Genomic DNA, 24,012 nt, shown 5'->3' on the forward strand with positions numbered 1-24,012 from the left:
ATACAGTAGTGTGTATATGTCAATCCCAGTCTCCCAATTTATCCCTCCTCCCCCCTTTCCTCCCTGGTAACCGTAAGTTTGTTTTCTACATCTGTGACTCTATTTCTGCTTTGTAAATAAGTTCATCTGTACCTTTTTTTTTAGATTCCCTGCCTTCTTTTGGATTGAGAATTGTCCTGTGTTGTCTCTACTAATGACTTTTTCACTATACCTCTTTGTGTTATTTTTTTCATGGTTGCTCTAAGGATAATAATATGCATCCTTTTACTTGAATTAGTATTATACCTCTTCATGTATATATAAGAACGTTGCAACTGTATAATTCACTCCCTTCTGTCCTTGTGCTATTGCCATCATATATTTTACTTCTGTATTTGTTATAAATCCTCAATACATTGTTGTTATTGCTTTAAACAGTTGACTTTTAAAGAAGTTTAAAAAACAAAGAAAAATAGTCTTTTACATCTCATGATGTATTTATCGTTTCTATACTCTTTATACCTTCCTGTAGATCCAGATTTTCATATCGTATCATCTCTCTTGAGCCTAAAGAACATCCTTTAGCCTTTTTTGTAGTGTGGGTCTGCTGGCAACAAATCCTCACTGCTTTTGTTTATCTAAAACTGTATTTAACCTTAATTTTTGAAAGATATTTTCAGTGGATATAAAATGATAGGTTGGCAGTTTTATCCCCCTTTATTACTTTAAAGATGTTGTTCCGTGGTCCTCTGGCTTACGTAGACAATTACAATTTCTCATGAGAAACTGACTGTCATTCTTATTGTTTTTCCCCTGTACATAATATGTCTTTTTTTCTTTAGGCATTTAAGACTTTCTCTTTACCCTTGGTTTTCATCAGATTGATCATGATGTAGTTGGCTGTGATTTTCTTTGTGTTTATCCTGCTTCGGGTTGGCTGAGATTCCCGGATCTGTAAGGTTGCTGGGTTGTGTTTTTCGTTGGTTGTTTTGTTTAATGAATAAAATTCTTTTTTACAGCATTTTTTGAGTTCACAGCAAAATTGAGTAGAAAGTACAGAGAATTCTCATATACTCCCTGTCCCCACACGTGGATAGCCTACCCCACCATCGACATCTTACATCACAGTGGTGCATTTGATACAATTGATGAACCCACATTGTCATGTCATTATCCCCCAAAGTCCATAGTTTACATTAGGATTCATTCTTGGTGTTGTACATTCTATGGGTATTAATAGATGTATAATGACATGTATATACCATTGTAGTATCATATAGAATATTTCACTGCCCTAAAAATCCTCTGTGCTCTGCTTATTCATCCCTCTCTCCCTTCTAACCCCTGATCTTTTAACTGTCTCCACATTTTTGCTTTTTCCAGAATGTCATATAGCTGGAATAATACAGTATGCAGCCTTTTTAGATTGGCTTTTTTCACTTAGTAATACACATTTAAGGTTCCAGCGTGTCTCTTCATGGCTTGATAGCCCTTTTTTTTTGGTTTGAATAATATTCCATGGTATGTACCACAGTTCATTTATCCATTCACCTACTGAAGGACATCTTGGTTGCTTCCAAGTTTTGGCAATAGTGAATAAAGCTGCTATAAACATCCAAGTGTAGGTCTTTGTGTGGACATAACTTTTCAGTTAATTTGGTTAAATACCAATGAGTGCAATTGCTGGATCATATGGTAAGAGTATGTTTAGTTTTATAAACTTTTTTGTAAGTTTTTGTAAGAAACTATGGTCACCATACTATATCTTAGATCCTTAGATTAGAAGTTAGTCATCTGGGAGTTCCCTGGCAGTCTAGTGGTTAGGACTTGGCACTCTCACTGCCCTGGGTTCAGTCCCTGGTCAGGGAGCTAAGATCCCTCAAGCTGCACGATGCAGCCAAAAGAAAAAAAAAAAAGAGCTTAGTCATCTTATAACTGAAAGTTTGTACCCTTTTACCAACCTTTCTCCATTCCTTCCCTCCCCACAATCCAGTCCCTGGCAACCACCGTTCTACTATTTCTCTGAGTTCAACTTTTCTTTTCTTTTTTTTTCGCATTCCACATATAAGTGATACCACACGGTAGTTGTCTTTCTTTGTCTGGCTTATTTCACTTAGCATAATGCCCTCCAGATTCATCCATGTGGTCACAAATGGCAGGATTTCCTTCTTTTTTAAGGCTGAATAATATTCCTGTGTGTGTGTGTGTGTGTGTGTGTGTGTGTGTGTGTGTGTGTGTGTGTGTAACCCACATAGTATTTATCTGTTCATCAATAAATGGACACAGGTTCTTTCCATATCTTGACTATCATGAATAATGCTGCAATGAACATACGTTTTCAAGACAGTGATTTCCTTTCCTTTGGATAGATAACCAGAAGTGGGATTGCTGGATCATACAGTAGTTCTATTTTTAATTTCTTGAGGAATCTCCATACTGTTTTCCATAATGGCTGTACCAGTTTACATTTCCACCAGCAGTATACAAATGTTCCCCTTTTTCCACATTCTCACCAGCATTTGTTATCTCTCATCTTTTTGATAACAGACATCCTAACAGGTATGAAGTGATAGCTCAAGTTGTGGTTTTGATTTGCATATTCCTGATGACTAGTGATGTTGAACATCTTTTCACATACCTATTGGCCATTTGTATGTCTTCTTTGCAAAAATGTCTATTCAGGTCCTTAGCCCATTTTTTAATTGGCTTATTTGGGGGTTTTGCTATTGAGTTGTATAACTTCCTTATATATTTTGGATATTAACTCCTTATTGGACATGTGGCTTGCAAATATCTTCTCCGATTTCATAGGTTGCCTTTTCATTTTGTTGATGGTTTCCTTTCCTGTGCAAAAGCTTTTTAAATTGGGTTGTTTGTTTTCTTCTTGTTGAATTTTAAGAGTTCTTTGTATATTTTGCATATACAGAGATACACCTTTGTACACCTTTATCAGATGTATCTTTTGCAAATATTTTCTCCAAGTCTATAACTTGTCTTCTAATTCTCTTGACATTCACTTTTGCAGAGCAGAAGTTTGTAATTTTAATGAAGTCCAGCTTATCAATGATTTCTTTCATGGATTGTGCTTCTGGAGTTGTATCTAAAAAGTCATCATCAAACCCAAGGTCATCAAGGTTTTCTCCTATGTTATCTTCTACGAATTTTATAGTTTTGCATTTTACATTTAGGTCTGTGATACATTTTGAGTTAATTTTTGTGAAGAATATGAGGTCTGTGTCTAGATTCATGTTTTTGCATTTATATGTCCAGTTGTTCCAGCATCATTTGTGGAAAAGACTACCTTTGCTCCATTGTATTGCCTTTGCTCCTTTGTCAAAGATCAGTCAACTATATTTATGTGGGTCTATTTCTGGGCTCTCTATTCTGTTCCATTAATCTATTTGACTGTTCTTTAGCCAATACCACACTGTCTTGACTAGTGTAGATTTATACTAAGTTTCCCTCTAAGCACTGCTTTCACTGTCTCCCACAAATTTTGCTAAGTTGCATTTTTATTTTCATGTAGTTCAAAGTATTTTAAAATTTCTCTTGAGATTTGTTCTTTGGCCCATGTATTATTTAGAAGTCTTTTGTTTAATCTCCAAGTATTGGGGGAGTTTCCGGTTATCTTTTTTTGTGAGGGGGGCTGTGCCTCGCGGCTTGTGGGATCTTAATTCCCCGACCCGGGATCGAACCCATGCCGCCTGCAATGGAAGCTTGGAGTCCTAACCACTGGACCGCCAGGGAATTCCCTCCAGTTATCTTTTTGTTAGGGATTTCTAGTTTAATTCCATTGTGGTCTAAGAGCATACATTGTATGATTTTTATTCTTTTTAATTTGTTGAGATATATTTTATGGGCCAGAATGTGGTCTATCTTGGTGAATGTTCCATGTGAGCTTGAGAAGAATGTGTAATATGCTGTTGTTGGATGAAGTGGTCTACAGATGTCAATTTTATCTGGTTGATTAATGGCATTGGTGGATTCATCTATTTCTCTTTGCAGTTCTATCGGTTTTGGCCTCACATATTTTGATGCTCTGTTGTAAAGTGCATACACATTAAGGATTGTTATGCTTTCATGGAGTGGTGACCCCTCTATATCCACGATACCTTTCCTCGCTCTGAAGTGTGCTCTGTCTGAAATTAATATAGCTACTCCCACTTTTGTTAAAAAATTAATTTATTTTATTTTATTTTTGGCTGCATTGGGTCTTTGTTGCTGCGCGCGGGCTTTTCTCTAGATGTGGCGAGTGGGAGCTACTATTTGTTGTGGTGCGCAGGCTTCTCATTGCCGTGGCTTCTCTTGTTGCAGAGGACGGGCTCTAGGTGCGCGGGCTTCAGTATTTGCGGCGCGCAGGCTCAGTAGTTGTGGCTCGCGGGCTCTAGAGCGCGGGCTCAGTAGTTGTGGCGCACGGGCTTAGTTGCTCCGCGGCATGTGGAATCTTCCCAGACCAGGGCTCAAACCCGTGTCCCCTGCATTGGCAGGCGGATTCTTAACCACTGCGCCACCAGGGAAGTCTGAGGCTCTGTTAATTTTTTAAAAAATCTTTCTTCTCTCTGTGCTTCACTTAGAATTATTGCATTGACCTGTCGTCAAGTTAATTGATTCTTTCTTCTGTTATGGCACATCTTCAGTTAATCCCAGCTAATGAATTTTTTATTTCAAGTATTATCATTTTCATTTCCAGGATTTCCATTTGATTCTTTTTTCATAATTTTTGCATCCCTCCTGAAATTCCCCATCTCATCACCCATTGTATCAATTCCACTAGATTCTTTTATATTTTTAAATTTTTTTTTTTTTTTTTTTTTTTATTTATTTTTGGCTGTGTTGGGTCTTCGGTTCGTGCGAGGGCTTTCTCCAGTTGCGGCAAGCGGGGGCCACTCTTCATCGCGGTGCGGGGACCGCTCTTCATCGCGGTGCGCGGGCCTTTCTCTATCGCGGCCCCTCCCGTCGCGGGGCACAGGCTCCAGACGCGCAGGCTCAGCAATTGTGGCTCACGGGCCCAGCTGCTCCGTGGCATGTGGGATCTTCCCAGACCAGGGCTCGAACCCGTGTCCCCTGCATTAGCAGGCAGATTCTCAACCACTGCGCCACCAGGGAAGCCCTAAAATTTTTTTTTTAAAAAGCTGGTATACTAACTCTGCTCTTTTTTTTTTTTTAATTTTAATTAATTAATTAATTTATTTATGGCTGTGTTGGGTCTTCGTTTCTGTGCGAGGGCTTTCTCTAGCTGCGGCAAGCGGGGGCCACTCTTCATCGCGGTGCGCGGGCCTCTCACTATGGCGGCCTCTCCTGTTGCAGAGCACAGGCTCCAGACGCGCAGGCTCAGTAGTTGTGGCTCACGGGCCCAGCTGTTCCGCGGCACGTGGGATCCTCCCAGACCAGGGCTCGAACCCGTGTCCCCTGCATTGGCAGGCAGATTCTCAAACCACTGCGTCACCAGGGAAGCCCTAAATTTTTTTATTTTTGGCTGCGTTGGGTCTTAGTTGTGGCAGGCGGGATCTTCACTGAGGCACGCGGGATCTTTTGTTGCGGCACACGGGCTCTTCACTGCGGCACGCATGATTCTCTCTAGTTGTGGTGTGCGGGTTTTCTCTTCTCTAGTTGTGGCATGCCGCCTCTGGGGTGCATGGGCTCTGTAGTTTGCGGCACGCAGGCTCTCTAGTTGAGCGCGAGCTCAGTAGTTGTGGCGTGCAGGCTTAGTTGCCCCACATCCCCTGTATTGGAAGGTGGATTCTTTACCACTGGACCACCAGGGAAGTCCCTCCACTATATCCTTTAACGTAGTTGTCACCGATATTTTAATCTCCATGTCTGGTAATTCCAGTACCTGGGTTGGCTATGGATCTGTTTCTACTGACTGATTTTCCTCTTGCATATGGGTCACATTTTTCCATTTCTTCACATGTCTAATAATTTTGTATTGCATCCTGAACAATATAGACAATGTAGTGAAGACAGTCTTCCTCTGAAGAGTGTTGAGTTTTGCTCTGCGTTGTGGCTCCAGCTCAGCTCTGTGACTTTAGGATGGGCAGTTCACGGACCATCCAAGGGTCAGAGTGGAGTATTTATACTGATTTTGCTCCCTTACTGTGGCTCCCTGCTTTCCAGCATTTCCCCTCAATTTCCTCCTTCTTTGGCAGTCTTGACCCCAACCTCTGACTCCTCAGGCCAATAAGACTAAAGCTTCCTGCTTGAGCTGTTTGCCAGGCAGAGGCGGCTGGGATGAGCCCTCAGAGGAAAAGCCATAAATATACTGATGTTACCCAGTGCGGTTCCCTTCTTTCTAAGGTCAGATATCCTTCAGTTACTGGCTGCTCTTTATCACTTTCCATTGCCTTCAAACAGTTGTTTTTTTGCATTTTTATCTCGCCCAAACGAGCTACTCTCTGTCTCATCCTTGCTCAGCCTCTCTTCCTCTCTCCATCCTCGCCTCTCTCACTGGCCCTACCTCTCTCTCCTTGCAGGGAGAACCTGGCCCCAAAGGAGACCCTGGTGAGAAGAGCCACTGGGTAAGCTCTAGCCCAGCACTGACCTCCCACTGCCCCCCCGCCCTGGACACTCAGGAGATTATTTGGGGGTGGGGGCACCCCATCCAAATCCCCTTTGCAACCTGGTCTCCAAGTGGGGAGCCTTGCCAGTTCTCAGCCCCAGCGTCCTCCCCAACCCTATCCCTCCCCAGTGGGCAGGGCCAGCCTTATCAGCAGACCCTACATTCTCTGTCTCTGTCTTTATCCCTATCTCTGCCTTCCTTCTGTGGCCTTTCCAGGCCAGGGTGACCCTGCCAGTTCCTCCTGGGCAGTTTGGGCTGACCCAGTCCAGACTGCATCCCCTGCCTCCATAGCCCCCTCCCAGCAAGGGCTTTGGCTTCTGCTCCCCTGTCTGCAAAAGAAAGGGAAGCATGAAAACAATATCCACACAGAAGAATGGGACAGGAGGCCTTAGGAGAGCCATGAAGCAGAGGAAGGGAGGTGTAGAAACGCTGAGGTACACAGGAGCGCTTCGGTAAAAGGGACAGGGCACTAGACACCACCATACACATGTGAATCACAGGAAGGGAGACCTGGAAACCACCAAGGACACATTGTACATGGTAAATGAGGTCAGGGGACCTAGATCCATTGTACCCAAAAGACCTATAATTAACATGAGGTCCCAGACACCATCACATACACAGGAGACCCATGAGGAGTGGGAGGAGAGGCCTAGAAACTGCCATACGCACCAGAGAACCATGGAAAATGAGATGGGGGATCTAGAAACCACTGTACACAAAGGAAGCCCATGAAGACTGGGAAGGGAGGCCTAGAAACTCACATACACAGCAGACATAGAATAAATGGGAAAGGGGACCTAGAAACCACATGTGGAATCCTAGAACCTTCACAATCACGAGAGAGACTTGCAGTGAATGAATTTCAGGGCCTAGAAATCACCCACCCAGGAGACATGGGGGGAGGACTAAAAGCCCCATGGTGCAGGGACCTGGAAACCATCACTGACATAGGAGACATTTGGAAAACTGGATGGGATGGGGGTAGACAGGAGAGGCAACTGGGGAGTTCTTTTGGAGGCTGGTATTGTGCCTCCCTCCCTCCTCCACCCCTCTCCCTGGTGCAGTCTGGCTGGGACGCCCTACTTCCTGGCATGCATTAGTTAATGAAGACATGGGAAGCACCCAGCGCCTGCCCTGCCCTCTCTGCTCCTGATTGTGGGGTCAGTGATGGATACAGCCGTGGGAGCCCCCCACCCTGCATGAGCCCTCCCCCATGTCTTTCCATGACTTCTGGGGTCCTGCTACCTCTCTGGCAAGCCTCTCCCAGCCCCTCACTGCCACCCCACTCCCTTACCCACCCTCTACCCCCTAGTGGCTCCAGAGCCTCTTAAGCATACTGCCTGCTTGGGTGTGAGCTGGGCTGGGGGTCAGCTAGACCTATGTGATCCCAGCCCTCTGCTTCCTCTAGGCCCCTTCACTGACCTCTCCCAGAGACCTTTCGTTTGGAAACACATTTTTCACCCAGCCCAGAGGAGGTGGGAGAGGTGGGATGAAGGCTGAATTAGGCTGGGCAGCCCCATCCCTATATGGGGGTCCCAACAGGAGAACAGATGCCTGAACTCTCCCAGAACAGACTTCAAACTCAGGACCACCTGTGGGAGGCCCCCCCCCCCAAGAGGTAGCAGGGCCCCTGCCCATCCACCTGCTTTCCCCTCACCCACCTGCACTTCTGCCCCTGCTTGCCGCCTGCCTGGGAGGGGACCCGCTGGGCTGGGGGCTGCATGAGGCTTTGGGGGCTGGGGGACCAGCTCTGTTGGGGGCAGGTGGGGATGAGGTCTGTGTGGGGAAGAGGCCTGAGGGCTCCTATACACACTCCACCTACCAACCCCCACTTAGTGAAGCTTTTGGAGCCACTGTCCTGGCTGTGGCTCAGCATTGACACCCAGTGGTCATGAAGATGCACTGCAGGCACTGCCTGGGAGTGACGGGGCTCAGCTGGCCCATCTAGACCAAAGCTCATACCCCTTATTCAGACAGGAAAAACTGAGGCCCAACTCCACAGAGTGAATTTTTGGCAGAGCTTGAACTGAAGCCCAGGCTTTTCAGCTCCCAGGACTGAGGGAGCCAGCTAACTTTCCCCAAGCGCCTCCTTGGTGGGTGCCAGGCCCCAGGCTGGGCACTGTGGACATAGATGTGATTTGGACACAGTCCCCATCCTCAGGGTGGTCACAGTGGGGTGAGGGGAAACAGACCAGTAACCAGCAGTGACAGGACAGGGGGAGCTCAGCTATGATTGTGGAGGGGTGGATTTAGCATCTTCTTGGATAAGGAGACCCAGGCTGAAGCCTGGCAAGGGGTGTTCACGCAGAGGAGAGGAAACATCACATGCAAAGGCCCTGGGGCACCCTGGGGCCCAGGGTGTTTGAGGAGCTGCAAATACTTGGAGTGACAGAGTGTGACAGGCAAGGAGTGAGACAGAGGTCATAGAGGCTTTTAGGACTTAAGAGGCCATGCTGAGGAATTTGAACTTTGTTCTATGGGCAGTGGGGAGTCATTGAAATATTTATAAGTAGGGAAGTGACATGGTCAGATTTTTGTTTGCAAAAGATCCCTCTGATTGCCATGTGGAGAAAGGATGGGAGAAGGGAGCAGAAAGAGAGACTAGACAGGAGGCTGTCCTGGTCACCCTGGCAAGAGGCTGTGGGGGCCAGAACTGGAAGGGGGACAGTGAAGAGGGACAGATGTCAGTGGAGCTGAGAGACACTTGGGTACTTGTCTGGCTGTGGAGAGGGGAGCGAGAAGTTAAGGGAGACGTTTACAATAGTAAAAGAGAGAAGAGAGCCAGGAGAAGCTGGCCTGCTGAGTTTTCTCCATGGAGAATGGGGAATGTCTACGTGACAGCTGAGTGGGGGTGTCCAACAGGCCCTGGACACTCAGGCCAGGATTGGAGGGCACTGGGACGTCATCGGTGCAAACAGCAGGCCACCCACCCAGAATATTTTTTTGGCATTTTCCCCCATATTTTTGCTTTGAAAATTTTCAAATATATAGAAAATTTGGTACAATGACTATCCTTGTACCCTTCTTCTAGACTGACCAATTATTAGTATTTTGCTGCTTTTGTTCTTTTGCTCTATATATATCTATAGATCTTTTTTTTTTAATTTATTTATTTATTTATTTATTTATTTATGGCTGTGTTGGGTCTTCGTTTCTGTGCGAGGGCTTTCTCCAGTTGCGGCAAGCGGGGGCAGCTCTTCATCGTGGTGCGCGGGCCTCTCACTGTCGCGGCCTCTCTTGTTGCGGAGCACAGGCTCCAGACGCGCAGGCTCAGTAGTTGTGGCTCACGGGCCGAGTTGCTCCGCGGCATGTGGGATCTTCCCAGACCAGGGCTTGAACCCGTGTCCTCTGCATTGGCAGGCAGATTCTCAACCACTGCACCACCAGGGAAGTCCTATAGATCTTTTTTTTTCTAATCCATTTGAAAGTAAGTTGCAGACCTCATCCACATCTCCCCTAACACATCAGCATGTGTCTTGAAAGAATATGCACATTCTCCCAAAGAGCCACAGTAACACTGTCACACCTGAGAAAGGTGACATTAATTCAGTGAAATGATGCCACTTAATATACAGCTTATATATAAATTTTACCCATTGTCCCCAAAATGCCTTTTGTAGCTGGTTTAAAAAAAAAAAAAGAAAACAAGATCAATCAAGATTCATGTGTTGCATTTGGTTGTCACGTCTCTAGGTTCTTTTAATCTAAAATAGGCCCCCTGCCCTTTTCTTCTTTCTCTTGACTTTGTCATTTTGTGACTGTCCCACTGTCTAGATTTGTCTGACTGTTCCCTCGTGATGAGATGCAGGTTAAACACCCTTGGCAGGTGCACTAACTGGGGATGTAGTGCCCTCTTATTGCGTCTCATCAGGGGGCTCATGACATCAGCTTGTGCCATTGTTGATGCTGGCAGTGGCTTAATGTAATTTTTGAAGGTCATCCATGTTTAGATGGGTGTAATACTTGAAGAGAGATTACTTTAGTGTGACCCGGTGACCCCCAGGCCCAATGGCCAGTCAGTGGCCCCATGCATGTGATGTGGACAGGACAGCCAGATCATAAGGGACAGTCTCAGCATGGCCACAGTGGGCTTGCTCAGAACAGACATGTTGGGAGGACTCTTGATTGTTAGATGTTTTTGTGGGAACAGCTTCCTTGAAGGTAGTAATTGTACCAAGATGCATATTATACCTCATCCCTTCATTTAATCTGTACTAAGTAAAGCACTCTGAGAGAGACTCCCAGAAGTGTCAGGGCTGGAATAGTTCTGTTGCTGTCCCGGTGCTCTGTCAGAATTACGATATCTACATTCCGGAAATAGCTTTAGTCTGGACTCGGAAAGAGGAAGGAGTGAGGGAGTGTGGAGTTTTGGCAAGACCATGGACCCTATGCTGGGGGAGGAAAGGACAGACAGACAGACACTGGGAAGAAGTGAAGGCGAGGGCCAGCTGGCGGTCCCTGGCCAACACCGGCACCACTTGAGACAAGAGACCCCAGAGCAGGGAGGCCTAGGGGAGGGGTCTGAGGGCCGTTGCCACATCCCCGGGGCCTGGGTGCTGGAGACTCAGCTGAGAAGAGAGGGTGGGGCTGAGGGCTGGGCTCTGGGATGTGCAGCATATGGACCTGGAGTAGTCAGAGCCCAGGGAGGGATGGGCTCAAAAGGGCTGGGGCGGGGGCACCTGGGCCTGAACTTCAGCTTTGCCGGCATTTTAAGCCTGGCTTCCCAACAGCGATGCCACACAAACATTTTCTGATTTTACTCTTACATGTTCATTTGGACATGAGTGGGAAGGATATCGGTAAGTAGCCTGATCCCACCAATGGAGTTAATTAGGGTGAGACAAATACAGTATTTAAGGCAAAACTGAGTCAGTTTAAAGACTGTTAAGTAAAGAAGAGTACAAGTGGCCCAGGGATGTGGCAGGAATCATGCAGATGATGTGAGAACAACTGGTTTCAGGCAACAGAGATGGAGGAGGGGCCGGGGCTCTGCGGCAACCTCTGGGCAGGTTCTGTGGCAGGCTCTGGGACAGCAGTGCCGCCCCTGCAGACTGGCCTCTCCCCGCCCCCAGTGCAGCAGGATTTGCAGTGGTGTGAGGAAAGAGCAGCCAGCTGGGTGGGATCCTACTGAGGAGGTTGCTTCCGCCTGCCTTGTCCCCCTCCCATCCTCTCCTGGTCTTGTCCCGGCTGTCCGTGGGCCCTGGGCTGTGGCAGGTGGTGTGGAGCTGCAGGTGCATGTCCAGGGTGGGGCATGGGCCTCCAACAAGCTTTGCAGGGCCCCCTCCCCTGCCCCCTTCACGGCTGCATCTGTCTCTTTCCTCCACAGGGGGAGGGGTTGCACCAACTACGCGAGGCTTTGAAGATTTTAGCTGAGAGGGTTTTAATCTTGGAAACAATGATTGGGCTCTATGGTGAGTAGAGACAGACAGACGGACAGACAGCCCAGCCCCCGCCTGCCAGGCTTCCCCAGGCCCTCCAGGGTGGAGCTGCCTGGGTCCAGTCAAGAGGCTGGATAAGGTACCTGCCCTTCTCCAGGTGGGGACCTGAAAGGTCAAGACCACCCATCTCTCAGTGACTGGTCCCTTGTCCACACGTGAAGGGGGTGGCCCTAGAAACCCAGGCCCCCACCCCTGTGGTAAGACCTGGGGCTCCAGACATTGTGGGTAATGTGGTTTCCAGGCCTGCAGGGGAACCAGAGGTGACAGATTTCGAGTCTGAAAGGAATTATGGGCAATGGAGCCAAACTCCAGAGCTGCAGGGGATTGTGGGTAACAGAGCCAGACTGCGACAGTGCAGGGGGTTGTGGGTAATAACGTCAGAGCCCAGGCCCCCAGGAGGATTATGGGTAATGAATCCAGACCCCAGTCAGGCCTCAGCTCAAGAGAAATTGTGGGGAACAGAGCCAGTCTGCAGGCCCACAGGACAACAGGTCATGGGGCTAGACTCCAGAAGTGCAGGGGCCTGTGGGTGACAGAGCCAGGCTCAGGTCCCAGGGGACTCTGGGTAATGTACCACCCACCAGTTCTGACCCCAGAGGCTCTCACTGGGCAGGCCATCCTGGCCCCAGGGTCCCCCTTTAGTGGCCTGAGAGACCCACCCCCAGGCATTCACCCACTAGTTCTCCACCTATCTGGTCACTTGAGGAGCCAAGCGAGTCCCGTCCCCACTTAGAAGGAGCAGCCAAGGTCCCAACAGAGACTCACGCCCAGGCTCCTGCCCGGAAGCCAGCGGGAACTGGCCCCACCCCCCTCCCTCGGTGCCCAGCCCAGCCCCCGGAGGCCGGACACGCACCGTCTGCTCTTCTCGATCTCCCATCAGGCTCCTAGCTTACAGAGCTTCCTGCAGCAGCAGGCTCAGCTGGAGCTCCTGGCCAGACGGGTCACCCTGCTGGAAGCCATCATCTGGCCAGGTAACGGCAGGGTGGGCAGGCAGGGGCAGCCCCTGCCAGGAAGGGCCTGGGAAGGGCCTGGGGACACAGAAGGCGCCTCCCAATACTGGATCCAGACTAGCAGACAGCCACTCTTCGGCCCTTCCATCCGGCCAGCAGACGGTGTCTGGCACAGAGGAGGTTCTGGTAACTAGTTCTTGAGTGAATGAGCACCTGCTCTGTGCCAGGTACCTCGCTGGCACAGGCTCCAACAGATAAGACAGACAGGGTCCTGCTGTCATGGAGCTTAGGGTGCTGGGGGGAAGCCCTGGAACTGGGCGTTAAACCTAGGGTGATGAATACCACAGTGGAGTGAATACAGGTGGCCACCAAAGCCCACAAGTGCTCCTGATGCAGGCTGGGGGGTGGCAGAGGGCATCTCAGGAGGGCTTCCTGGAGGAGGAGGCGTCTAAGTGGAGACCTGAAAGGCAAGGATCGGGGGCAAGTGAACAGGCAGAGGAACAGCATGGACAAAAGCCAGAAGACCAGAGAGAACCTAGAGGGACAGTTCCGTGAGGTTGCTGAGGGTGAGAACAGAGGCTAGAAGATCTGGCAGGGCCCCGTTTGAGAAGGTCCTCGAAGGTAGGTCAGGGAGGCACGGAAGGAGGTTAGACACCACCTGGCTGTCACAGTGGTCCTAAGGAGGTCTCTCCACATTAAACTGGAGCCTGTGGCTGGCCCTGGAGAGAGTCAGGGATTGGCCACCCTGTTCCTCATATACCCGTGAAGAGGCCCCAGCCCTTCTCCCAGCTGCCCCATCTCTCAGCCCAGTCCTAGCGCATCAGTGCACACAGCCTCAGACATATGTCCAACCTCCCATCTATTTTACAGATGGGGAAATTTGAGGCCCCCAGCAGGAAGAAGAGCCAAGGTTAGAGCCAAGCCTCCCTCATTTGGCAAAACTGTAGGGCACACCTACTGCAGGCTGGGTCTGAGGCAGATCTCAGGGTACCCGCCTTGGGGAGCTGCCCATCGGGTGGTGGGAAATCCTCAGCATCTATAGAGATGAGGGCCATTGGGTACAGGAGCACCAAAGGATGTGTGTGAGGAGAAGCCTTCCTGGAAGATGGGACCCTTGCATTAGTCATGGAAGGTCCCTACAAGTGTGCCAGGAGGAAGAGGTGGGAGGACAGCCCCCGTGGGGACAAAGGCTTAGAGGTGGGAAGGTGTGTGGGTTCTGCTTCCAAAGCTGCTCTCGCCATGCCCCAGGGCTTCCCCAACTTCTGAAAACTCAGACCATCTCCCAGACCTCCTCCCCTCTCCCAGAGGAAGGACCAAGGACCAAATCCCAGGCGCTCAGCTCCTTGTCAGGTGTCCCCTGATTCCCCTCTCAGGAGGATTGGGAGGGGAGTCAGAAGGGACACACTGTGGCCTTGGATCTGTGCTCTGCCCCCCTCAGCCGGCTCTGTCGCCAGCAGCCCAGGGAGGAAGTGCCAGGCACCAGGCAGTGTGGCCAGGAGGAGGGGAGTAGAGGAGATGGAGCCTTCCCCATTGGCCCATCATACACAGCAGGTGCTAACAAAAGACCCCGATGGGGCTCATGTTTAGATTATAATCAATAATGATGATAATAGTAACAGCTGTCACACATCCAGTCTACCTGGGCCGGGAAATTTACATCCATCATCTCCAGTCCTTGCAACAAGCTTTCTAGGTGGGCGATACTGTGCCCACTTCACAGATGAAGAAACACAGGTTCAGAGGGCTCGTGTGACTCCCCCAGGACATAGGGATAGTAGTGGTGAGGCCAGGGGTCCGCCCTAGGTCGGGCCTCTAAAGCGCCAGCTCTTTTGGCTCCATCGGCAAAGGTTCCCTGACCCCTCTGCTTTGCTAGGCACTGAGTGGGGCCCGGGGGAAACCAAGGCCCTGAATTTGATCATGTCAGAACAGCATCTCATGACTGACTCACAGTGACCAGACCTGCAGGAGCCCTGGGTTGAAAACACACCAACCTAGTGACCATAATAATCCAACATTTACTGTGAAAACCACTTTCCACTCTTGGTCACATTGAACACTCTGCAAGGGTGTGACAACAGGAGTGTCATCCCCACATTCCAGATGAGGCTTAAAGGTTCTGGGACTTGCCCAAGGCCACATAACTGGGACATGGTGGGGCCAGGACTTGGCCTGAGCTGATGTTGGAACCTGAGCTTTGAGCTACCCTCCTCCTATGCTCCCTGTTTTAGGGCATGAAATGTTCCTCGACTGTGATTGCAGATACCTGTCTGCCCCAAGGGCCCCAAATCTCAGCCCAGAGGTGCATGGGACACAGGGTCAGAGCGCTAGACAGTTATGAGTATGAGGGTATAGCTCCCTCCCTGGCATTGCCTTCAGTGGGAAGCTGGTGCTCACCAGAGTCAAAGTGTCTCTCCTGTGAACAGGGTTTCGAAGGCTCAGCCAAGTCCTCCATCCTGGGGCCCTCCCCCTGGAAAAACAACCCATCCTTCTGAGCTGCCTAACCCCTCATTTAACTTTGAGAGGGACTGAGGTGATAGTTACATAAGGCTTCCTGGAAGAGGTAGGTCCTGATCTGCGTTTTGAAGGTTGAGTAGTTTTCCAGGTGGGAAGAATGCCAATTATCCGGTTGTACTCTTGGGGGCCAGCTTATTTGCAGGTTGGGGCATAATCTCACCATAGCCAAATCGGAACTGACTTCAGTAATTACTGGAGTTGGCCAGGGCCTCTGTATCTGGAACTGTCCCCCTGGTTTTAGAGATGAGACAACTGAGGCTCTGACAGAGGTCCAAAGCCACACAGTAGGTCAGTGGCAGAGCCTGGCCTTCCTAAACCCTTCCCCACTACAGGTGGCCTAACCTGAGGAGAGAGGAAGAATGAGGCTGATGCCTGGCCTTAGTTTACCCAGCTCTGAAATGGGAATGATTCAGGGCACACCTCCGCTCCAAGATACGTTAACGAAAAAAAGAGCTATACTGTTTATGGAGCATCTGCTACATGCTAAGCATTTCAGAAACATGGTGGGTTCATTGATCCCCACTTGACAGAGAAAATCAAATAGAGGCCCTGAGTGTTCTAGCTGGGTTAGGGGCTAATAACTCCTGGGGGTAGGGGCACTAACCAGCTTTGCAGACCTCCTTCTTTTCACACACCTCTGCCTCTCAGACTCGGGCAGAGAGCCCCACCCCCCAGAGGGCCAAGGGAAGGTGGGCACCTCACACAGACATCACTAACCCGGCCTCTTTCCTTCCCTCCCGCAGAACCAGAGGGGTCAGGGGCAGACCCTGCCGGCACGGGCACCCCCAGCCTCCTGCGGGGCAAGAGGGGAGGACACGCCACCAGCTACCGGATTGTGGCCCCCAGGAGCCGAAACGAGAGAGACTGAGTGTGGTGGTGGCCCCTTGGGGAGGGCCAGGCCAGGCTTCCCTTCCCAGCCTGGACTTGGCCAGCTGCCTCCAAGGTCCGCCATCCGTATTTATTAATATCCTCAGGGTCCCTTCTGCCACCTAGGCCTTTGGGGTGGGCATGTCTTGGTCCTGGCACCCCATGCGCATCTGCCTCCTATGAGGCTGAGCAGGGACTGGAGCCTGAGAGGGAGGTGTGGTCCAGGCAAGAGGTGAGGCCTTGCTCAGGGCCCTGGGCCTCAGTTTCCCTCTGTGAAATGGGGTGATGCAGGCCTGTGGGGAGGGGCGGCAGGTTTGGAGCTTCTGTCTTCTCATCAACTGCCCGGCCATCCAGGCCCCAAGCAACAGAGGGAGTTGGAAGCTGGGGCTCTGCCCGGCCCTCAGCACACCCATGGATGATGAGAGCGGGCAGTCTCACCTCCCCACTCCCCAGCCAAACCTGGGGGGCCCACCTGTATCCCTTGTCTCCTTGTTTTCTCGTGCTGGGTTCCTGGCCCTGAGGTCAAGCTACCTGATCTGACTGGACCTTCAGGGCTCCTTGTCTCAGTTCTGACCCCTGAACCCTCAGTCCTTCTCATGTCCCAGGCGGAGGGGGCATGGAGAGGGAGGGGCCCCCTGCTCCCACAACGGCTTGTGACAGACACCAGGAGGCAGATGTGTATCAGCCAATAAAGGCACCCAGCCTCATTGCCCACCGGCCTGGTCTCAGTGTGTGCTTAGACGAGGGGCAGCCGGGCAGGGCCAGCAGCCTCTCTTCTCAGTGGCCTTCACTGTCCACCTGCAAAGCATGACTGTGAGGCCAGGGCTCCCCTGGCCATCACCTGGGCAGCTGGGGAATGGGGGTAGGTGAGCAGAACAGAGGGTCAGGCCAGCCCCACCCCCTGGCCAGGTGTCCAGCAGGAGCTACCAGACCTCGGGGCAGCTTCCCTTCTCTGAGCCTGTTTCCTCACCTGTAAAATGAGACTGATGGTGTAGTCCTCAGGTTTCCCAGTCTGTTTCTGGCCCCTGGCTGGTGACCAATGGCAGGGTTGGTCTCTGCGGCCCCTCCACTCTGGCCCTGGCCTGGGGTACAGCCTCACGGGTGACCAGAGCACAGGCCGCTCCGGGACCTACAGCCCCCTGTACTGCTCCTCAAAGTCCAGCTTCCCAGCCCCTCTGCCTTGCAGAGTTCCCATCGGTGACTCACACCCATGCCCCACCCTCTGCCCTCTAGGCTCTGGCTACACCTCCCCTCCCTGGGAGGGGGCAAGGACTGAGAGGGGCCAGGAGGGAGGAGCTGCTTCTTCAAAGCCGAGGAAGCTTCTCCCCCACAGCACGCCCACATTGCTTCCTGCCCCCGGGGGCCCCGCAGGGCCCAGCCACCGGCCTCAGAGCCTGCCCTGGGCCAGGCCTGAGGACACGTACTGAACTGGCCCTTGTCCAGCAGGGACACGGGGGCTGTGGGCAGTGAAGGGATGCTGTTCCTGGCGAATCAGGGAAGGCTTCCTGGAGGAAGGTCTCCGTGTAGGCCAAGACCTGAGGATGGGTAGAAATTAGCTGGGAAACAGATGACAAATGCTCCTTGGCAGAGGGTCCAGCCCAACAAAAACCCTGAGGCGGAAGCTCGGTAACACTGCGTCTCTGGACATCAGGGAGCTGCTCTCCTGCAGTCGGCTGTTCGTTCACTGCTCGTTCATTCTTTCATTCATTCATTCATCCCCCTGATGCTAACGTAGAAGAGTCAGACACAACTGCTGCCTCCAAGGAGGTCCAGGTTGAAAAGTGAACTGGTTTTTATTCTAAACAGTACCAGGGCAGGATGCTGGGGGGCCGCCCCTAAACCCGCCCTGACTCTCAGCAGACAGGGCTGGGCTCCGACTTCCCACCCACAGGCCAGGCTTCTTCTCACCTGAGAGCCTGCCTGTGCTAGGGGGGCCCAGGACCCTCAGGGTGGGTGGGCCCACCCCTCCCCTGAGTCACCAGCGCCTCGGTGCCCACCTCCCCACCAACCAGCAGTGACACGGCACCCTCCACACGGCCCGTGGCTGCCAGGGCCACCACCGCCTGCTCCGTGGGGAAGCCCATGCGCTCCAGTTGCTGCAGCCTGTGGGAAGAGGGGACAGGGAGGGAGTGTCAGGGCCGCCTCCAGCCCCCACACCAGGGGATCCCACCCCTACTTACCCCACCTTACCGCAGGGAGGAGACAGAGGACTTAGGCAGCCGGAGTGGGCTCTCGGGACCCTGGGCTGGCCCCTCAAGGAGCGAGGCCTGGATCCCCTTCTGCAGTATCTGCTCGTCCAGGGCTGCCCACAGCGGGGTCCCTGGGGGGAAGCTGGGCCCAGACCAGGCCAGTCCCACCTCTGAGGAGCCCTCCCAGAGCGGCTGCACAGGCCCCAGGCCTGGCGGGAGCGGGGCTGAGCCTTCGCTGAGGGGCCAGAGGCTAGGGGAGGCCATGTAAGGAGGTCCAGGGGTGGGTGGCCTGGAGGGGCAGAAGCAGAAGAAGGCCTGACTGTCAGCCACCGGCATGGCTTCCACCACTGGGGCCAGTGTCCTCGGCATCACCCTCACCTCACTCCGGCAGGATGGGTGACAGGCAGCTCACCCTGGCTGCCTGGGGTGGGAAGGAGCTGGAGTGGCCAGCACCCCGCCAGGGCCCTGCACAGGACACCCTCCTGCAGTGCCTGCAGCCGCTGCTCAGAGATCTCCAGCCACCGAAAGGCCCCAGCCGCGTCTGTCTGCCCAGGGCAGGGCGGCCGGTCAAGGAAAACCACATCCAGCCAGGGGTGAGCCCGCGCCACATGCCAGGCCCTGTGCCAAGTGTCTGATGGGAATTCCCTCCTGTCTCCTCACTGTGGCCCTGCCAGGGAGGTGTCATCACCCTCGTCAGCAGCGGAGGCTCAGAGAGGAAGAGGGCCCTGCCTGAAGCTACCCAGCCAATGAGAGGCAGAGCCAGATGTGCCTCATCCCAAAACCTGTCTCATCCCCATTCAGCCGCCCCCCTGCCCGCTGTCCCCTGAGGCCTGTGTGCCTGCTCAGGCCTGTGACACCAGGCCCACCCCTGGGCCCTGCCCCAGCCAGGGCGACATGCTCCCCTCTCCAGGATTCAGCTGGGTGTCCCCAATCCTAAACGACTCCAGGGTCAGCCTGCACCCACTGTTCCCTCTGACTGCACTGTTGTCTCCGACAGGCATTAAGCATCTTTAGAGCAAAAGTCTGTGTTTAACACACCTGCACCACTGGCTGCAGGTCGTTCCCCCTTTTGGTGCCAGGAGAGTCGCAGGCTCATACTCACCCTGGTCCTTACACCCTCTGTACTGTCTGCCGGGCCCGTGCTCTCCTTTTCCACTTCTCGTCACCTGAACCCCTCCTTCTGCATGGTCTCGGCGTAGACCCACCTCCACTGGGACGTCCAGATTAAGTGCCTCCTTGGGCCCTCAGCTCCCAGGCTCTCCTTTAAATTGTAATTGGTACCTCTACATGGCCACAAGCCCCCAGTCCCCAGCCCAGAGCCAGGCGAGAGGAGGACTTGGAGACGCTCCTGGGATGTGTGTGAATGTGGGGGCCTGACCCCTTGTGCCAATTCCTTCCCAGGCACCCTGGGGGCCCAGCCACAGAACCCACACGTCCACACGAGCCCTGGGCCAAGGCAAAGGATACAGGCCAGGCCAGCCAGGAGGCCGCAGAAGAGCTGCAGGAAGGGCGGCTCGGAACTGAGCAGTGGTGTCAGGGCGAGCAGCAGCCACGGCAGGAGCCATGGTGGCAGTGCCCCACGGGGCCGTCTAGGGTGGTAACCCTGCCCCGCCAGCATGGCCAGGTGGACAGGCATGTATCCACAGCCCCCGGCTGCACTGGACACCCCGAGGCCTGCCAGCAGCACAGCCATCAGCCCGGAGGCCAGGGCGAGGAGGGTGGAGGCATGCAGGAACCGCAGTGTGCCCAGGTGGCACTCCTGCCGCCAGCCCAATGTGGGCAGGAGCAGCAGGCTCAGCAGCAGCCCTGGGAGGGCCTTGTGGCCCAGGGCATGTGTCAGCAGCCGGTGCGCTGGGAGAGAGAATGGGCTTATGTGCCAGGTTAGTGCCCCTAACCCCCAAGGCTGGCCCAGGTGTGCCAGATGGGGAAACACCCTCCACCAGGGCCGCCCACTAAGGCAGCCTCCCCTCCCCGGGAGCCAAAGTCTGCCCACTGCCAGTAGTTTAATCACTGGTTGTGGGGACCAAGGGCTTCCAAACACTGTGACCGCCCCCCTGCTGCTTTAAGTAGAACAAGCCAGACCCAACACTCGGTCTTCTTAAGAACAACCAACCATGGATAAGTCACTTCACTTCTGTGAGCATCATTTGGGTTCCTCAAATGTAAATGGAAGCTGTCATTCTTGGGAAACAGGTGTTCAGCTGGGGTCACTCCTCAAACCCCTAGTGCCTCCTTCCTGTTTTTGGGCTTAACTGAAAGTCTTAGTTTATTTTAAGGGAAAGCCACCAGAAAGGGGAGCCGTCTGAAAAGAATTCCTACTCACAGGCTCCCACCCCTGTGCTGGCCCCTCTGCCCAGGTCCTCGGCCCTCCCTTCTTGGCTGTAGTTGAGCTGGGCATGCTCCCGTCTAAGGCTGACCTTCCCCGGGGCCCTGGGTCCTGTCCTTGCCTGACAACTGCAGGATGCATGCTGCTCCTGCCAACTGGTCTCAGGCCCTACAGCAAGTCTCCTGCCTCCTCCAAGGCCCATGTGGCTGGCCCTCACCCTGCCAAGGGTCCAGCAGCAGCTCTGGGGCCAGGACAAGGCTGGGGCCGGCTCCCAGCAGCCACAGGCCACTCATGAGCAGCATCAGGACGGAGGAGGCGAGAGGCAGGGCCGGGGTCAGTAGGCCAGGGGGACCTCTGGCATGCATAGCTTGTCTGAAGGTGATCAAAGGTGGTCTTGGGGCTGTGTGCTAGGGGTAAAGGAAAACAATAACAACAGTTATTATTGCAGCTTTTATCTGACTTCCTTTTGGCTACCATACCAACAGTACAATTTTACAGAAATAAAAACTGAGGCTGGAGAGGCGGGTGCAGCAACTTGGCCGTAGAGGACCTCAGAGCCTAACCATGTGTTTAGCCATCTTGCCATCCCACCGATGTGTGAGGATGGGAAGAGGCCAGGCCAAAAGGTCTCTGAGCCCTGATGGGCCCTGGAAAGGAGCCTGGAGTGGGAAGCACGGGGAATGGGAAGTTGAACGGGGGCCCTGGACTCCCAAAATTTTTTGGATTTGTGCAGTCCCCCAGGGCAAATTCAGGGCCATCTCCAGCTTTCCTCTGCCTCCCTCTTCCCTCAGGCTACAGACCAGCCACCTTCCTCCCTCCCTCCTCCCCTCCACTGACTTAGAGCTCCAGGTGGCCTGAGCTGCCCTTGACAGAGGGGGTACGGCCAGCCAAAGGGCAGGCAGATTAGAGAGGGGGTGGAGCAGAAGGGTTGGAGGAGAGGCAACAGGAGTCTCACACCCTGAGTGCATACAGTGACACTGGACAGAGACGTCCCCTTCCTCGAGCCCCGACCACAGCCCCTCTGACCCTACCCTCCCTTTCACAGAAAGGTTTCAGTATCCACTCCACTTCTTCCTGCTGTGTATCTCTCCCTGGGCAAATCTGGAGCCTCTCCTTCCTCATCTGTAAATTGGGGATTAAAAAAATCCATTCCTCATAGGATGAGAAAAAGGAATGGACTCAGGCAGTCCCACAGCTCCTGCTGGATAAACTGTAGCCATCCTGGCTGTCCCCAACAAGGGGAAGCCTGAACATGGAAGCAGCTGCTTCCAGCTGCTCCAGCCCTCAAATGTGCCAATTTCCTGCCCATGAGGCAAGGCTTTCTCTCCCATTCTCCCTCCTCACATCCAGCCTGTCCTCTAGGCCCTGCTGGAATCCCCTCACTCCTGTACCCTAGCCTGTCTCAGGACTCCCACTGAGCTGATTTTATAGGGCAGGAAGCAAAATCCCAGAGAAAAGAAGGCTGCTTCATCAGCTCCCTTGTCATGGGCATCCTTGGCATCAAAACCCACCCGCCAGTTTCCTGCAGGAAAAATACAGAAAACTCCTCTGCCTGTGACGTCCTTCCCTTCATCTCTCTAACAGCAAACTCCTATTCACCCTTTGAAGCCAAGCTCAAAGGTCCCCTTCCCCTCCTCTGGTCCCTCCACATCTTGGAGCCTACCCTATACAGTGAGCACCGCTTGGCCTGTTTCTCTCTAGGCAGGTGGTCTGAACTGGGGGAGGAGGGGTGCTCCTCTTACTCATGGTCAAGTTCCCCAGGGTGCTCCTAGCACATAGCTCGTGCTTTATGTGTCTTCACTGAAAGAAAGACACTAGCTTTGCTCCGGGTCCCGCTGAAGGATTTGGTGAGCCCTGCCCTTCACTGGGCGTGGGCATCTGCCTAGGGAGACTGGGTTGAATCCAAGAAGTCAGCCAGGTGCCAGCCTTGCGGGGAGCCAAGGCACCCACTGCCAGCCTTCTCCTGCACCATCACAACCATCCCCCCCCCCCCACCCCGTGTACTTTAGCAAGAGTGAGAGACTTGCCCATGGACCAGCAGAACTGGGATCTGAACGCTCCAGGTCTCAGTCTCTATCTATAAAACGGGGCTGTGCAGCATCAGGCTCTGCCTACCTTACTGGGAAGCCGGGAGGACAGAATGGTAAGACAGGACAGGGACAATTCTTCCGGGTGATGGACAGTGTGGGGGGGGGGGGAGGGGGGGTCCCAGGGTGTGGGTGGGGCTCAGCTTTGTGACTTTAGGAGAAGTACCCTAAGTCCTTGGGCCTCAGTTTCCCCTTCTGTAAAAACAAGGTTGTTGGATGAGAGGTGATTAAAGGGTCTTCTCAACCTCGACCGTTACTGGGGGGCTCTCGGGCCGGGCGCTACGTTCGGAGCCTCCCATCCAGCCCACCGGCCTTGGCCCCCTCCCCCGCGGACCGGGCCACGTGTCTGGGGTACTCACGGCGCAGCGCACCCCCCGCCCCCAGAAGGCCGAGTAGAGCCCTTGGCTGGGAGTCGGTACTCTAGCCTCCCGCCGACACCCGAGCGCCCCGAGCCCATTCTGCTCGCCCTCGGGCGCGTGACCCGGGCTGACCGGTCGGCACGCCACCCCCTCCTCCTCCGCCGCCGCTCGCCGATTAGTCAGCAGTTGTTCTAGGCCCCGGTCCCTTCCCCCAGCCCTCCCGCCGGCCTCCGTTTCCCTCCAAGGCCGACTCTTCAGAGACGGTCCCTAGAGCCAGCGGGAGTAACCATTCCAAACAACCTAGCATCGACCGGAGAATCACTCCGACTTGTTACCAAGATCCGCTGGCCAGCCGCTCCCGCCCCTGCGGTGCTATTTTGGCCCGCACGTCACATCCGGTGCTCTTTAGAGAGGATTAGGACTAGAGTTGCGGGCGCGAAGGGCGAGAAAGCTGTGGTTCGTCCCTCCCTTTCCCACCCCCGTGGCCTGGCCCGATGGTAGCACCCGAGGTTGCGGGTTTCGCGCCTGCGCAGTGCGGCGCCTAGAGGGAAAGCGAGAGGGAGACGGACGTTGAGAGAACGAGAAGGAAGGAGAGAGAAAATGGCGTCCACGGGTGAGTATGGTGGAACTGCGGTCGCTCCGGCGACTGCCAGGATGCCCAAATTGGGGGCTGCTTGTTTCTCGGGGTGGCCGGGACGACTGAGTGGACCTGCCGAGAGGGACGTGAGGTACCCGTCGCGG

At 53.2% G+C, this 24,012-nt stretch overlaps 3 protein-coding genes across 15 annotated transcripts in view; 2 read left to right on the forward strand and 1 right to left on the reverse strand.

The window, feature by feature from the left end:
- EMID1 (EMI domain containing 1) overlaps positions 1 to 16,999 on the forward strand; it is a 40,652-nt gene extending 23,653 nt beyond the window's left edge. For 3 of the 7 annotated variants that reach the window (XM_057526801.1, XM_057526805.1, XM_057526802.1), the window contains 2 exons: positions 6,453 to 6,497; positions 16,187 to 16,999. In XM_057526801.1, the coding sequence (XP_057382784.1) occupies positions 6,453 to 6,497; positions 16,187 to 16,408 (267 nt within the window). In that variant the 3' untranslated portion in view covers positions 16,409 to 16,999. Of the gene's footprint in view, positions 1 to 6,452; positions 6,498 to 11,867; positions 11,953 to 12,859; positions 12,951 to 16,186 lie in introns of those variants that run through there. The other 4 variants (XM_007170749.3, XM_057526807.1, XM_057526806.1 and 1 more) reach the window with 3 other exon arrangements.
- A 1,098-nt stretch (positions 17,000 to 18,097) lies between these two features.
- On the reverse strand, positions 18,098 to 23,740 carry RHBDD3 (rhomboid domain containing 3). Of its 4 annotated transcripts, none has more exons than XM_007170746.3 (6): positions 23,607 to 23,740; positions 21,043 to 21,232; positions 19,967 to 20,350; positions 18,878 to 19,040; positions 18,501 to 18,788; positions 18,098 to 18,413 (listed from the first exon to the last, which is right to left on the reverse strand). In XM_007170746.3, exons 2-6 carry the CDS (start codon positions 21,188 to 21,190, stop codon positions 18,236 to 18,238), a joined length of 1,161 nt encoding a protein of 386 aa, XP_007170808.1. In that variant the 5' UTR covers positions 21,191 to 21,232; positions 23,607 to 23,740; the 3' UTR covers positions 18,098 to 18,235. The 4 variants fall into 4 exon arrangements, with proteins under 4 accessions (XP_007170808.1, XP_057382320.1, XP_007170809.1 ...); XM_057526337.1 differs by having other exon boundaries at positions 23,572 to 23,654; XM_007170747.3 differs by lacking the exon at positions 23,607 to 23,740 and adding an exon at positions 23,272 to 23,509.
- The window catches only part of EWSR1 (EWS RNA binding protein 1), a 28,278-nt gene continuing 28,001 nt past the window's right edge, over positions 23,736 to 24,012 (forward strand). For 2 of the 4 annotated variants that reach the window (XM_007170740.2, XM_007170741.2), the window contains exon 1: positions 23,736 to 23,884. In XM_007170740.2, coding sequence (XP_007170802.1) covers positions 23,872 to 23,884 — 13 coding nt within the window. In that variant the 5' untranslated portion in view covers positions 23,736 to 23,871. The remainder of the gene's footprint in view (positions 23,885 to 24,012) is intronic. The other 2 variants (XM_007170743.2, XM_007170744.3) reach the window with 1 other exon arrangement.

This window comes from Balaenoptera acutorostrata, chromosome 13 (genome assembly GCF_949987535.1).
Source record: "Balaenoptera acutorostrata chromosome 13, mBalAcu1.1, whole genome shotgun sequence".
Taxonomy (NCBI): Eukaryota; Metazoa; Chordata; class Mammalia; order Artiodactyla; family Balaenopteridae; genus Balaenoptera; species Balaenoptera acutorostrata.

What these genes read in the sequence shown, in the direction of transcription:
- RHBDD3 (XM_007170746.3), bottom strand. Translation starts at nt 21,190, where the DNA reads ATGCATGCCAGAGGTCCCCCTGGCCTACTGACCCCGGCCCTGCCTCTC. An exon ending in GCTGCTGGACCCTTGGCAGG is followed by an intron (nt 20,351 to 21,042) that starts GTGAGGGCCAGC and finishes TCTCTCTCCCAG; the next exon opens with CGCACCGGCTGCTGACACAT. An exon ending in TCCTCTGTCTCCTCCCTGCG is followed by an intron (nt 18,414 to 18,500) that starts GTAAGGTGGGGT and finishes CTCTTCCCACAG; the next exon opens with GCTGCAGCAACTGGAGCGCA.